Raw genomic sequence first — 15113 nt, 5'->3', positions numbered from 1 at the left:
GAGAGGAGGGGACAGCAGGTGGCGACCCTGGCGCTGCTGGCCAAGGGTCTGCTGGAACTGGGCACTTTAGGGTCTGAGTTGCAGGTGGTGTCAGCACCTCCGTGCCTCGGAGCTCCGCGCACAAAGTTGCCAGAGGCTGAGCCACCCCAAGAGGACCGTACTCCTCTGTGGGGCTGCTGTCCGACCCCGCGGCTCCCACCGACCCGGATCCCTTAACCTGCACCGCCCCCCATCCCTTATCTCCCCCCTGCCCAGGTCCCTTTTCCCCACCCTCACCCCATCCCTTAATATCCGAATCTCTTAATTCCGGCATCCCTTAACTCCCCCTCCCGTATCCTTTAACCTCCCGATCCCTTAACCCCTCCTCACGCCCCCCACCTTCGGGATCCCTTAACCTCCCCATCCCTTAACCGCCTGCAGCCGCCGCCACCTCACAAAGGCACATAAACCACTGGGTCCCGGCCTCGGGCTCTCCGGGCTGTGGGAGGAGCGAGGACACCCGCGTCCCACCGCGTCCCGTCCCCGCCCCTTGGACAGACCTGCAGACCTCAGACCTTCTGCCACTCCCGGACAGGGACCGCAGGACCTGGACCCCGGAGGGCCCGGGAGGACGAGGCCACCGGCAGGAGGACCGAGTCGCCCTTGGGACCAGGGCCGGGCGGGGATTGGGCGAGAGGCCCCAGCATCGCGCAGGGTCGCGGCTGGAGGTGGCGCGGGGCGGGAGGCGTCGTCCGTCACCGCCGCGTCCGTCGCTTTGTGGTGGAGGAGGGGCGAGCTGCGGCCGCAGCTGCCGTGCGAGCGGAGAGAGGGGGGCGGACTAAGACCCCAAAGGCTGGAGAGGGAGCCAGGAAGTGGAGTCCCAAGAAGGGAAAGGGCAAGGCAGGAGTCAGCCAGAGTCGCCCAAAAGCCAAGGCTGCGGGTCTGTGTGCCTTAGTCTCTCTAACTTGTAAACGGTGCAGGAAGCATTGACAGACCCCACTGCAGAGTGTCTCATGTAGCCCAGGTTAGCCTTTAACTCACTTGCAGCAAAGGATGACCCCGAATTCCTGATACTCCTGACTCAGCCCCCCGCCCCCACCCCCAATGCTAGGGATGACACTGGGGCATCTAGGCATGCTAGGCAAGCGCCCTACCGACTGACTTGTTGAGGTTGGGGAAACTGAGGCACAGAGAAGTTATGTGGGGAGTGCTTTACTCAGGCCATCTGTCCGTCCGTTTGTGCCTGGACATTTCAAGGATGGCACTGGTCGCTCACAGGATGAGCAGTCATCCTCTCGTCCGTTGTGAGCATTGCGTTCCAGCTGGGGAAACTGAGGCTTAGAGCTAGCACAGTATGCAGAGTAGGCTGTGTCCCCTGCCCTCCTGCAGCTCCCTTCTGTCAGTCCTTGAGGGCCACCAAAGCGCGGGTAATCGGTTCTTGGTGTGTTGGCGCAGGCAGCGGCAGCCACGAGTATCACACACAAGCCTCCTCGGATGGAAAGCTGTGCGTGGCAGGAATGGCGATCAGGGGCCCTGAGGCAGAACCAAACGGCGCTTGACTTTCCCGCACCCTGGAGCCTCCGGAGGGTAGTAGGCGGTGGGGGTGGAGATTAAGAGCCAGGACCCTGAACTGGGCTTTCTGATGGGGGTGGGGTGGGGTGGGGAAGAAGAATCATGGAAGCTATCCTGGGAATTCCTTCTGGATGGATTTGGAAGACCGGGCAGGGGCACCCCCCCCCCCGCTTGTGTCCCACTGATTCTGCATTGTAACCCAACGTCCCACCGCCCCACCGCTGCCCCTTTTAGAAATATAACCCAAGGGCTGGGGGCAGCTGAGAGCATAGTGTTGGCCCCAGCATCTTAAGCCCAAACAAAAACACAAGAACATGAGGGCCATGAGTACAGTATATCAGAAAGACTATGTAATGTGCTGCGCCCAGAACATTCCATTCCCTCATGTTGGAAAGCATCCACGAATCCATCCTGTCCGTGCATGGGCCTGTTCTGGTGTCATGGCTCCACGTATCCTGTTGGTGGCATGCGATGGTGCTGTACTCCTGTTCAGGGATGTGTGACTGTCATGGGATACACAGTAGTGCTCAGTGCATAGACTAACTGGAGCCCCTCAGCAAGCAGGCAGATGGGAGTCTCTGACCCTCAAATCTGGGAAGGGGAAGTGTGCCAACGCACAGGGACATAGTGGGTCTGTGAGGCTGGTGGCCATGCCTTTAGTCTACACAGCGAAACTAAAAAAACTAAGGGCCCAGATCAAAACACCCTGGCCACTATGAAGACAGATCCTGCTCAGTGTAGTCTGGTGGGTGATGCAAGGCTTGCCTTGGGAAGCCTCCCAGCCTGAGGGACGGAGGATGTGTGACTGGAGGGCTCCAGTCTGTTGGAGGCACAGTGGCATATGGGACACAAAGGCCTCAGATCCAATTGCAGCGTGCCATCCCAGCCAGACAGTCTGCGTCTTCACGCAGGGCCAGCCAGGGCAGAGGTCCATGGGGAGCTGGTACAGCCAGCATCTCTCTGAGCGCCCAGGACAGGTGGTGAGGGTTGGCTTTGTCCTGGTGGCTCCTGTTGCCAGGGGACCCCAAGGAGCTGATGGAGGAGATGGCAGCTGCAGGGCTGGGCTCCAACCAGACCCCAGGGTGCCCCCCCCCCTGCTCTTGACTTGAGAAGTGTGGGGGGCAGGGCTTGAGGGCACTGGTATACAAAGGAAGAGTCCCTAGGGAAAAGCAGACTCCAACTCAAAATATTTCAAGCTGAAGATGGGCTTGGTGGCTCATGTCTCCAATCCCAGCACTGGTGAGGTAGACTAGCCTGGGCCACATAAGCCTGTTTCTCAACCCCCACACTGCCTGGCTGTGTTCTACACAGCAGATGCAACCTTGCTAGTTTTCTTATAACTCAATGCCAAATTCGGGGATGTGGCAGAGGCCCGAGGTGTTTAGCCTGGTGCAGCCCTCTGCAGTCAGGCAGGCTCTCTCCACGTGGGCCTGTTTTTCAATTGATTTTCTATTTGTTCTTCTTTTTTACACAATACTACAGTGATGTGGGTGGAGCCCTAGGCCTTCTGTATGGTTGGGAGATGGTCCCCAGGGACTCTGCACCCCACCTGGTATCAGAGTGTATTCAGATCTGTGGCAGGAAGGGACAGGACCAACAGGCACCCCACAACTCAAGGAATGAAGAAGTGGACCAGGTTGTCCATCTTGGGGTGTCTGCATGCTGAAGGGACCTTGCTTCTCCACATGAAAGGCAGCCATGGTCCAGGGCCTTTGCTGACAGCGTGTGGCTTGATCCCATCTCCTCCTCTGGCTTCTTGGGTCTATGATGCCACCATGGGGCTCAGCTGTCACTGTCCTCGCTGTCCCCATATGCACCCAGCTGGCTCAGGGAGGAGGCACCAGGCGTCTGGGGTGTAGGGTCAGCTGCCTTCCTGTTCTCGGGGGCACCTGTGGGGAGGACAAGTCAGGTCAGGCCCAGCCACTCTCTCTTGTCTATGATGTGCATGGGTGCAGGGCAGGGGAGTGTGACTTGGTCACCCCAATCCGAAACTGGCCCAGAGACCCTGCCCAGTGAGTGTCCACACAGGAAATGAGATAGTGCCAAGGGCCAAGGGTCACCAAGAGCCACCATGACTAAGAGGGTGTACAGGAGGAGCCTCTACACTGGACCTACCATGTGACTTCGGGTGGATGACCCTCTCTAAGCCTTAGGATCTGCCTCTGACAAACACTGATAGTGGCAGTGACAACTGTGTCAAATGTTACCATGTGTCAACCCAAGCCAGGCCCTTTCTACATATGGTGGAATTATCCAAACTCCAGGAAAGGACACTGAAGCTGTAGACCACATGACCAACACACTGGCTTGTGTCCCTTGGTACTGTGTAACCTGTCACAGGTCACATTTAGCTATTGTGTGACTTCGATTCCAAGCCTTTGCTCCTTTTTATTTTTTCTGGTTTTTCAAGACAGGGTTTCTCTGTGTAGCCCTGGCTGTCCTGAAACTTGCTTTGTAAGCTAGGCTGTCCTTGAACTCACAGAGATCCGCCTGCTTCTACCTCCCAAGTGCTGGGATTAGAGGCGTGGGCCACCACCATCTGACTCCATTTTCCTTTTCAGATGAAGTCTCACCTAGCCTTGGCCTCAGATCCCCTATGTAGCTGAGGCTGATGAACCCTGAGTCCCAATATTCTTGCCACCAATCTCCTGAGCGCTGGGTGACAGGCTGCTGGGTGACAGGCTGCTGGGTGACAGGCTGCTGGGCGAGCCTCTGCCCATCAGGCACCCCCTCACTCTGCCCACCTTACAAAGCTTCTAGACAGTGGCAGACATGCACTGCTGCCACCCATGGCTGCTGAAGTGACTCACCCGAGGCTGGCACCTGGACTTGCTCTGAGCCCCCGTTGGCTGCTGTCTTCGCCTTCTTCGGCACAATCAAGCTGGCTAGGTGTGCCCTGCTGCCCAGGACCGCTGCCTTCCTCTTGGCCTTTGGTACCTGTGGGGACCGTGCACAGCTGTTGTCCCCTGCTCTCCCTGACCTGGCTCTGTGGAAGCAGTTTGCTTATCAAGTCTGCCCAGCTCCAAATTCCTATCTGGCTCCCTATGGCCTGTCCCCCACTCCACACTTCGCACTTGACTTCTCACCTACTGCCCACCTTCATCCTGTGAACTCCTAGCCACCCCTCAATACCTATCTCAGGGATCTGCCCCATGTGTGGTCTCAAGAAATGTTGATTATCCAGGGCCCGCAGTCCTTTTTTGACCACTATCTCCCTAGTGTTGCCAAGAGCTTCTGGCACACAGTAGGTGCCTCCCTGAGTATGACAGGTACATGACGCTCTTACGTGACATTGGGGTGTGAAGAAATAAGGTATACTGTGCAGGCCTGTCAGCCACCCCAGCCCACGGGGGCTGAAGCAGGAGGATTATGGGTTTGAGGCCAGTCTGGGCTGTAGAGTGTGACCCTACTTCAAAGACAAAACAAACACATCCAGCATACGTCTGGGTTCTACAGGGACAGGTTGATGGGGCCTGGGTGGGTGGCCTGAGCTGGGGTCTCAGCACCCACTGAAGAGCTGGGCAGAGCAGCATGAGGCTACAGTCCCGGAGGGAGAACCCTGGGAGTCGGCGTGCCTGCTGCGCACAGCTGCCACAAGAGGAGACCCTCTCTCAGCCAGGGTGGGAGGGGAGGCAGTGTGCTGACCTCCAAAGCCTGCAGTGTGCACTCTGGCACTCACAGCTGGGTGCCACCTTCAAGGACTAACACTTTGGAAGCTGAGGAGGCTAGAAGGTGCCGGAACCTTCAAAAGCTGGTGCCACAGCTGCCAAGTTCCGAAGGCACCCAGGACCCTGTGGGACTTAGGGAGAGCCTGTCACCTTTCGCAGCCGCGGGAGCCAGTTCCTGGTTCTGTGGGCTTTAGTTCTGATCAGCGTGCTCTCGTGTAGGAGCCAGAGGCTCCTCAACTGCTTTCCACCACGTCTTTTTTCTTGTTTTTGGTTTTTCAAGACAGGGTTTCTCTGTGTAGCCTTGGCTGTCCTGGACGCTGTAGACCAGGCTGGCCTCGAACTCACAGCCATCTGTCTACATCTGCCTCCCTGAATGCTGGGATTATAGATGTGCGCCACTACACCTGGCTCTTCCACCATGGTTTTTAGGCAGGGTCTCTCAGTGACTTGTGGGTCCCACCCAGCAGGGCCCAGGGCCCTCCTGTCTCTTCCTCCTCCATGTAGGACCCCAGGCCTGCTGGGCTGCATCTGGCTTTATTTATTTTGAAACAGTCTTGCTATGCAGCCCAGGCTGACCTCACACATGAGAACTCCACCTGCCTCTGCTCCTAGGTGCTGGGATTACAAGTGTGTGTCACCACACCCAGCTTTTTACATGGCCTCGTCCTGTGCCTGTGGGGCAGGAACCTGACTGAAGGAGTGACTCCCCATCCTTGGTGGTCCAGTTCACTGGCCATTCCCTCCCTCAGGCTCAGAAGCAGGAAGCAGAGCAGAGCAGCCATGCTGTGGGCTGTTTGTCCTGTTATGAACACTAGTCCAGCTGCCTATGATTTCTCCTGTGGCCGTTCACCCTGGGCACCCACACCTCACACCCTGGTCCGGCTCACCTCGTGGAGGATGGCCGTGGGGTTGGGGCTTACAGCTGCCCATGATCGGGAAGGTGGAGCCTCGTCCTCTGAGTCGGAATCCTCTAGAAGCCTGCGGTGTCGAGCCTCCTCCAGCAAGGCCCTATGAGGTGGATATAGTGAGAATCTGCTACACGGGGGGTGGGGAGTGTCTCTAGGGGGTCTCTGCTGCAGCAGCTCTCAGAGCGTGGGGAACCGGGAGCAGGTGACAGTGTCAACAAAAGCTGATGGCAGTGCTCAGCGGCTGAAGCTTGGCTAGAGCACATTAGGTTCATACCCTGAAGCACAAAAATAAGTAAACATACAGCTGGGTGCAGAAGCATGTGCCTATCAACCCAGCACTGGGGTGGATGCAGGAGGATCAGGAGTTCAAGGCCATCCTCGGCTACTAAATGGCTTTGAGGCCAGCCTGGGCTTCAGGAGGTTCTATCTCAAACAAACCCACAACCGTGGGGCTGAAAGAAAGTCAGAGACGGCTGTGGAGCACTGGGTCCTATGGGTCCAGCAGCTGGGTCTCAGTAGAGTCTGAAAGGACAGGACAGGAGGGGGCCCTCAGCTAAGGAGAGGGGCAGCCATAGAAAGATCCAGAAGGGCCCAGGCAGCTCACGCTGTCTCGCGCTCGTCTTCCTCTTCCTGCTGCTGTCGCTGCTGCTCCTGCGACAGGTGGTGCTGCAGTAGCATAGCCTCGAAGTCCACGTGCGCCTGCCGCTGGTTCAGGTCCTTCAGCTCCTGCAGGTTCTCCAGCACCTCCATCTCCAGCTTCGAGTCCTTTGTGCGGTTCTCTAGGACCTGGGGGAGCCGAGTGGGTGAGGGGCACAGGGCAGGAGAGGGGGCGGAGGGCAGGAGAGGGGGCGCAGGGCAGGAGAGGGGGCACAGGGCAGGAGAGGGGGCACAGGGCAAGAGAGGGGGAGCAGGGCAGGAGAGGGGGCACAGGGCAAGAGAGGGGGAGCAGGGCAGGAGAGGGGGCACAGGGCAAGAGAGGGGGCACAGGGCAGGAGAGGGGTGCAGGGCAGGAGAGGGGGATCAGGGCAGGAGAGGGGGCGCAGGGCAGGAGAGGGGGAGCAGGGCAGGAGAGGGGGAACGGGGCAAGAGAGGGGGAGTGCAGAGCAGGAGAGGGGGAGTGCAGGGCAGGAGAGGGGGAGTGCAGAGCAGGAGAGGGGGAGTGCAGGGCAGGAGAGGGGTGCAGGGCAGGAGAGAGGGATCAGGGCAGGAGAGGGGGCGCAGGGCAGGAGAGAGGGAGCAGGGCAGGAGAGGGGGCACAGGGCAGGAGAGGGGGCACAGGGCAGGAGAGGGGGCACAGGGCAGGAGAGGGGGCACAGGGCAGGAGAGGGGGAGCAGGGCAGGAGAGGGGGCACAGGGCAAGAGAGGGGGAGTAGGGCAGGAGAGAGGGAGCAGGGCAGGAGATGGGGCACAGGGCAGGAGAGGGGGAGCAAGGCAGGAGAGGGGGAGCAGGGCAGGAGAGGGGGCACAGGGCAGGAGAGGGGGCACAGGGCAGGAGAGGGGGAGCAGGGCAGGAGAGGGGGCACAGGGCAGGAGAGGAGGAACAGGGCAGGAGAGGGGGAGCAGGGCAGGAGAGGGGGCACAGGGCAGGAGAGGGGGAGCAGGGCAGGAGAGGGGGCACAGGGCAGGAGAGGGGCACAGGGCAGGAGAGGGGCGCAGGGCAGGAGAGGGGTGCAGGGCAGGAGAGGGGCTCAGGGCAGGAAAGGGGGAGTGCAGGGCATGGGTGAGACACTCTGGTAGAGGAGGGGGATACAAGGGACAAGGGGCAGGCGAGGGGCACCTAGGTGGGATGCAGGGGTGGGGGAAGGGTAGAGGCAGATAAGGGGTGCCGGCTGGAGGGGTGCAGGGGCTCACCTTCATGGGGTTGTTCAACTCCTCGTCCTCTCGCTCCTTCTGCACCCGCTTCTCCTCCTCCTCCAAAAGCTTCTCAGCCTGGAAGTTGCGCGTGGCCCCGTGCTCCATGGTGTAGTCCGTGTTCTCTGGGTCTGTCTGAGAGGGGAGAGAAGGGGAAGGGAGAGAAGGGGAGGGGAGAGAAGGGGAGGGGAGAGGAGGGGAGGGGAGAGGAGGGGAGGGGAAGGGACAGAATCACTGACAGCTCCCAGGTGGTGACCTGGGTCCCTGAGTGCATTTCTCCATTCCCTCTGTCAGTCTCTTTGCTTACACCTTTGGTAGCTGTGGGGCCTTTCCTCCTAATGCCCACACCTTCTAGAACATTCTGTGGCCAGGAGAAAGAGCACCTGGCTCCTGCAGGGGCTCACGTCCCCTCAGGTGTCCAGACTTTCCGCCATCCATGTGACCTCAGCGCACCATGGACGTACACCTTTCACATGATATGGCTTTAACTTCTTGCTTACAGACTACTCCAGTGACCCGATGTGGCGCGCATCTGTCTGGGCGGTGGGAGCACAGGGCTATGAAATGAATGAAGCTTTGCTCAAAAATAAGGGACTGTGGAGACAGCTCAGGGGTTAGAGCACTGGCTGCCACTGCAGAGCACCTGGGCTCAGTTCCCAGCACCCACATGGTGACTCACAACGGCTCTCAGGGACTGGCCCCCTCTCCCCCAACTTGGGCACCAGGCACATAAGTGGTCCACAAACATTCAGGCAGATACTCACATATGTGAAATAAAAATGTGTGCAAGCTTACATTTTGTTCCTATTAATCAAACCTAATTTTTTGAACTCAAAGAAAAAAGCTTTCAGTGAAAAGACATCAAAACCAAAACCCACTGCCTCTTATGGTGCAGACTGGAGAGGTGAATTTCTCTTCTGTCTTTCCCTGAATCCTTTGGCTTCTGTGCCTGGGCAGTGGCTTGGGCAGAGCACTTTCCAAGTGCATGTGAAACCCTGGCCTCCATGCCAAGAAACATAAAAGAACAAAAGAAAGTCACGATTTGTATCTAGCTATGGTAGCACACGTCTGTCGTCCTAGCAGCCCAGAGGTGCAGCAGGAGGATCGGAATTAGAGTAACCTCTGACTACACAGGAGTTTGAGCCAGCCTGGGCTACAGGAGACTGTCTAAACAAAACAACAAGCAAGGCCCCAGCACAGAACCATTTTCCTGGTGCCGCAATACATCCCACACCCTGCACACATGCAGGTAGGCAGGCTTTTCTGTGTCTGTGTGTGTGTGTGTGTGTGTGTATGGGGGGGTCCTGCTGCAGGCACCTCCTCAGCATCCTGCACCTTTGTGGGGTGTCCTCAGAGAGAAGGTGGTGAGCGACGGGACGAAGCCCCTACCTTGAAGGTGATCTCGGCCAAGCATCGTGTGCACTTGATGTAGAACCGGAAGATGGGCAGGCCCAGGTACGCCTCATTCTGGACTGTTTCCTTGCGTGCATTGAACTTCTTCCCTTTGTAGATGTACTCTCCGCACGTCTTACACCTGCAGCCAGGGCAGGCATGTGAGTGCTGAGCGCCCCCCAGCTCTGCTCCAGCACCCCATGGCAGTGCGTGCACCTTCATGAGCAGGTGACTGCCCCGCCTGGGTGTTTGGAGCTTCTGAGACCCTGCACCCTGGCCACTCCTCCTTACTTGCCCTCTGCCTCCTTACTGCTGCACCTACAAACACCTCTGGCTTGGTTCTGCCTCGGGGCCTTTGCTCTGCCTGCAGTCCTTACAGCCTGAGAGTCTAACACTTCCCTGATGGCCCAGGTGGCAGACCACCTGCCCTCCCCCCCCTCCCCCGTCTCATGTGTCCTTGTGTGACTACAGAGAGTGGGTATCACCCCCACTCCCCACTAGCCTGTGAGTGTCATGAGGCTGCCCTGTCCCCCATGGTAGGCGCCTGCGCGCCTGCTGGAGGAGGGTGGCGGTTTGAACAAGAATGGCCCCTATAGGGCCATATGTTTGAATGTTTAGTCACTAGGGAGTAGCGCTACTTGAAAGGGTTAGAAGGATCGCACATCTTTAATCCCAGCACTCAGGAGGCAGAGGCACGCAGACCTCGGAGTTCCAGGAAAGCTAGGGATACATAGAGAAACCCTGTCTAGAAAAGGCAAAGAGGAGCTGGGCTGTGGTGGCGCACACCTTTAATCCCAGCACTGGGGGAGGCAGAGGCAGGCAAATCTGTGAGTTCGAGGCCAGCCTGATCTACAAATCGAGTCCAGGGCAGCCAAAGCTACACAATGGAAACCCTGTCTCAAGAAAATAAAACAAGAGCCAGGTGTGGTGGTGCACACCTTTAATCCCAGCACTTGGGAGGCAGAGGCAGGTGGATCGCTGTGAGTTCGAAGCCAGCCTGGTCTACAAAGCAAGTCCAGGACAGCCAAAGCTACACAGAGAGACCCTGTCTTGAAAATCCCAAAACCAAACCAAACCAAAACCAAAACCAAAAAGCCCAAAACAACACCCCCCCAAACAAAACAGAACAAAAAACGCCAACGAGGGTGTGGGGGGGGGGGGCTTAGGGGTATGGCCTTGCTGGGGGTGGGCTGTTACGTTTCAAAAGCCCCTGGCAGGTCCACTGTTTCTTTTTCTGCCTGCGGATCAGGATGTAGCTTCCAACTACTCCAGATCATGCCTGCCATGCTCCCCACCATGATGACAGCCCGAGACTGTAAGCCAGCCCCAATGAAAGCTGTCTCTTCTAACATTCCCCACGCTCACAGTCACTAAGACAGGAGCAGGCAAAGGAAGGAAGACAATATATAACCAACCACTCAATATGCACAGCTTCTCTGTCCTCGGTGACCTAGGGGAGTGACTGACAGAAGTATGACTCTCATACAAAGCCAAGCGTGAATGACTGTTAATTCAAAGCTGGTTAAACGCAGGAAAGCAGGGGATGAGGGTCTAAGGGGGAGGCCGGCAGCCTGTCTGGGGTGAGATGCCAGCCAGGCTCGGTAGGGAGAGGACCTAGTGAGTGACGTGAGAATTGCAGACAGAGGCCACAGCTGCTGCCAAGGCCACGGGGCAGGAGGAGGTCAGCCACTGGAGGTTCAAAATCCTGGAGGGCCAAGTGTCACTCTGACTGTTGACTGAAGCCTTGTGGTTGGGGGCTGAGGACTCTGTGAAGCTGAGGACTTCCTCCTTGTTTGCTGCTCCTCAGGCCCCAGGGGTTCACCTCATGTTGAAGGGGGCCATCAGCCGCACCACATACTGCCGGTCCTTGGGGAGCTTGAGTTTCGGGATCTTCGACGGGTCAAAGTCAGGTGGGTAGTATTTCTGTGGGAAAGGGGGTGGTGGTGTTCTCTCGTGCTCAGGTCCCACATGGGCAGAAACAGGGGTCTGGGAGCCATGTCAATGGCCCCAGGATTCCCAGGTGTTAGGGGTCTGCTCAGGAATTCAGCTATTTGAGCTTATCCAGAGACGGCTATTTAAAGCAGAGCCATGAGAAGGCAGGACAGGGAGGAAGAGTGCACAAGTTTCCAGACGAATCGCAGGGGGTGGGTGTGTGCTGCTTCCCTGAGCTGTGACATGCCTTCCAGGGAAAGTTCTAGAGGCCCAGGCTTTGCAGATGGATGGATTCCTTCTGCCCAGCATGTACGATTCTAGATACTCATGCAGAAACAGGGGCCCAACATGAACCAGGCCTTGTCGGTGGTGGTCTAGCCTACACTAGGGCACCACACAGGCTCCCTGGCACCATCTCAGGTCAAAATCTTGCTAGCAAGTCTCTGTAGGGAAAACAGCCTCCAGCCTCCCTGTGCGCTTGGGAGGCTGGGACAAGACATGCGGGCATAGCTACTCTGGGTTATGGAAGTCAGGCCGATACCCATAGCTACCACCCCAGCACCTGGGAATGTGAGACAGGGGGATGGAGAGGGACAAATGCCCTCATATAAAAAGGTCAAAAAGAAACTGTGTAGGCCACCAACAAGCAGGCATTCTGTTTTTGACACCCACTAGCAGCCAGGCCCACTGCAAAGGGAGCTGCCTCCCTGATTGCAGGAAGTTTTGCCAAGACTTCAGGGGGTTGATAAGAATAGTGAAACCCTGTCTTGAAAAACCAAAAACCAAAAAAAAAAAAAAAAAAAAAAAGGAATGGTGGTATATGGCTGTCATGCCAGCACTCAGGAGGCTGATGCAGGAGAATTGGGAGTTTACAGTCAGCCTGGGCACTGCACACATGTGGTGTACAGACAGACATGAAGGAAAAATATAAAATAGTTCAGCGTAAGAATATACACGCCTTTAACCCCAGCAACTGGGAGGCTCAGGCAGGCGGGTCTCTGAGTTCGGGGCCATTCTGGGCTACACAGTGAAACCCTGACTCAAAACAGGTATTTAGAAAATAGATCCAGGAAATGGTGAGTAAAATTTTTCCAGAGAGAAAAAGAGTCACCCCAGCCAAAAGATTTTATATGTGCATAAAAAACAAAAACAAACAAACAAACAAAAAAACCCCCAAAAAACAACCGATCAACCAACCAATAAACCTGGGATGAACTGTGAAGCCTCCAAAAAACGTACCCTGACTTGGGAAGGCTCATTAAAGAAAAGAAAAACAAAACAAAACAAAACCTGAACGTGGTGGCGCACGCCTTTAATCCCTGCACTCGGGAGGCAGAGGCAGGCGGATCCCTGTGAGTTGGAGGCCAGCCTGGTCTACAAAGTGAGTCCAGGACAGCCAGGGCTACACAGAGAGACCCTGTCTGGGGCGGGGTGGGGGAGTCTCGCCCCCAGAAAAGCGATTGGATAGTTGGAAAAACCAATCGAAAGAAGAGACACAAACAAAGTCTTCTTCCCTGGTAATGATTGGTTGTTTAACAAGCATGCAAGGAGCAAATAAGCTAATACTATCCCCCAAGAAGTGTGACAGGCAAGGGTTTGGGAAGCTCCGCCCATAGAAAGTGTGTAAGTGTGTGTGTGCGTGTGTGTGTGTGTGTGTGTGTGTGTGTGTGTGTGTCGGGGGGGCGGGGTGTCAGAATTCCAAAAGGAAGTGACCCGAAGGAAGCGCGCCTCTCCCAGAAACATCGATAGAAACATCTAGACCCTGAGCACTTACATTTAAAACTTTCCGTTCCGACATCTTCGCTTCCTATTCCTCGTACAAGCGAACGAGCGGCTCTCTTAGGTCCTCTCGGTGTTTCTTAGACCAGGCGCCACATCGACGTCACTTCCTTGGCCGTCTTCTGTAGTTTACAGGCTTTACCCGTTCTCATTGGCTGAAATCTCTGTCCCTCAAAGTTCCGAGTGGGCGTTCGTTCTCTTCCTGAGTGCCAGCAGCAGAAGCACTAAATAAAGGTTCCGGGGAGCATCTGGATCGTGCACGTGCCCCTGTGTTGCTCTGGAAAAGGCAGAGAAAGCTCCTTAGGAGTGATAACGTTTTGTCCGACACTGTTGCTCTATTGATGTTGTTTGTTTTGTTTTGTTTTGGAGCCAGGGTCTCGCTGTGTATTTCTGACTGTCCTGGAACTCACCAAGACTAGTCACGAACTCACAGAGATGCTCCTGCCTTCCGAGTTGTGGGATTAAATAATTAAAGGTATGTCCACCACGCTCCGCTCTGTTCTTTCTTCGTTCGTTTCCTCATTTCTGGTACTGGGGATCGAACCCAGGGCCTTTGCGTATGCCAGGCGGGCACTCTACCACGGAGTCACCACCCAGCCCTCTAATCTTTTGGGCAGCCTCTCACTAAGACGCCCAGGCTAGAGTTCCGTTTAGAGTTCAGTTCTGTAGCCCAGGCTGGCCTTAAACTTGCAGCAATCATAACTGCAAGCTGGAATCAGTGGTCTGCCCTGTTTTCATTGTTTTGTTATTGGTTTGTGAGACAGAAACTCACCACGTTGTCCAGGCGGGGTCTCTCTGTGTCTCAATCACTTGCTGTCCTGGGACTTGTTCTACTGACCAGGGTGGCATTGAACTCACAGAGATGCGCCTGCCCCTCCCTCGCGAAGGCTGGGATTAAAGGTGTGCACCACTACCACCCAGTTTAGAATAATTTTTTACATTTGTTTATTTATTATTTGTGCATACAAACTATGGCAAGCCCCGCCCATCGAGCCTGATCCTAGCCTTTCACCTGGGAGTCTAGGCAGATGCTCCACCCCTGAGCCACTCCCTCATTCCCCCCTCCTCTTCCTCTTGTTATCCTCCCCCCCCCCCCCCAACAGGGTCTTTCTGTGTAGCCTTAGCTGTCTTGGACTCGCTTTGTAGACCAGGCTGGCCTCGAATTCACAGAGATCCTTCTGCCTCTGCCTCTGCCTCACAAGTGCTGGGATTAAAGGCGTGCACCACCACGTCCGGCTTTTTTTTTTTTTTTTAAAGATTTTTTTCTTTTGGGCGGGAGAGATGCCTCAGCGGTTGGGAGCACCGATTGCTCTTCCAGAGGACCCGGGTTCAATTCCCAGCACCCACATGGCAGCTCACAATTGTCTGTAACTCCAAAATCTGACACCCACAGACATACAGTGCACCTAAAATCGAAATAAATAAATTATAAAAAGTGACTTTTTCTTTATTTATTATGTATACAGTGTTTTGCCTGCATGTACGCTTGTATGCCAGAAAACGTTACCAGCTCTCATTATAGATGGTTGTGAGCCACATGTGGTTGCTGGGAATCGAACTCAGGACCTTTGGAAAAGCAGCCATCTCTCCAGCCCATTTTTTTTTTTTTTTTCTTTTTTGAGATAGGGTTTCTCTGTGTATTCCTGGCTGTCCTGGACTCGCATTGCAGACCAGGCTGGCCTTGAACTCACAGCGATCCGCCTGCCTCTGCCTCCTCAGTGCTGGGATTACAGGCGTGCGCCACCACACCCAGCTTCCTCTTCTTATTCTTCTGCTCTCTAGGCTGGCCTTAAATGTGCCACGATTTTCCCCCACTATCCCCATTTCAACAAGGCTGGGCAGCATCCTGTTGATTCTCAGCTGGAGAAACAGTTGCTATGGTGTATGTGTCCCCCAACATTCCTCTCCTGGTGCTCCTCTTCCCCTTTCCTTCTGCAGGACCTTGTACCGTGCTCCCCCCCCCCCCCCCCCCCCCCCCCCCTTGCACCGTGCTCCCCCCCCCCCCCCCCCCCCCCCTGCTCCCTGGCCCTTC

At 56.1% G+C, this 15113-nt stretch overlaps 1 protein-coding gene across 2 annotated transcripts; it reads right to left on the bottom strand.

Annotated features, from left to right (window-relative positions):
- Window positions 1-3209: 3209 nt before the first annotated feature.
- Yju2 (YJU2 splicing factor homolog) lies at window positions 3210-13237 on the bottom strand. Of its 2 annotated transcripts, XM_051139765.1 has the most exons (8): window positions 13077-13237; window positions 11193-11293; window positions 9368-9512; window positions 7979-8113; window positions 6732-6913; window positions 6107-6227; window positions 4362-4488; window positions 3210-3440 (listed from the first exon to the last, which is right to left on the bottom strand). In XM_051139765.1, exons 1-8 carry the CDS (start codon window positions 13098-13100, stop codon window positions 3334-3336), a joined length of 942 nt encoding a protein of 313 aa, XP_050995722.1. In that variant the 5' UTR covers window positions 13101-13237; the 3' UTR covers window positions 3210-3333. The 2 variants fall into 2 exon arrangements, with proteins under 2 accessions (XP_050995722.1, XP_050995723.1); XM_051139766.1 differs by lacking the exon at window positions 11193-11293 and having other exon boundaries at window positions 13077-13209.
- Window positions 13238-15113: the final 1876 nt, after the last annotated feature.

Source organism: Acomys russatus, chromosome 31 (genome assembly GCF_903995435.1).
Source record: "Acomys russatus chromosome 31, mAcoRus1.1, whole genome shotgun sequence".
Taxonomy (NCBI): domain Eukaryota; kingdom Metazoa; phylum Chordata; class Mammalia; order Rodentia; family Muridae; genus Acomys; species Acomys russatus.
The sequence above is the reverse complement of the archived record's forward strand: the minus strand, read 5'-3'. Positions and strand labels throughout refer to the sequence as shown.

Coding starts and splice junctions, on each gene's coding strand:
- Yju2 (XM_051139765.1), bottom strand. CDS start 13,100: ATGTCGGAACGGAAAGTTTTAAAT. Junction 9,513..11,192: donor ATGGCCCCCTTCAACATGAG/GTGAACCCCTGG, acceptor CCCTGGCTGCAG/GTGTAAGACGTGCGGAGAGT. Junction 3,441..4,361: donor AGTCCAGGTGCCAGCCTCGG/GTGAGTCACTTC, acceptor TCCTCCCCACAG/GTGCCCCCGAGAACAGGAAG.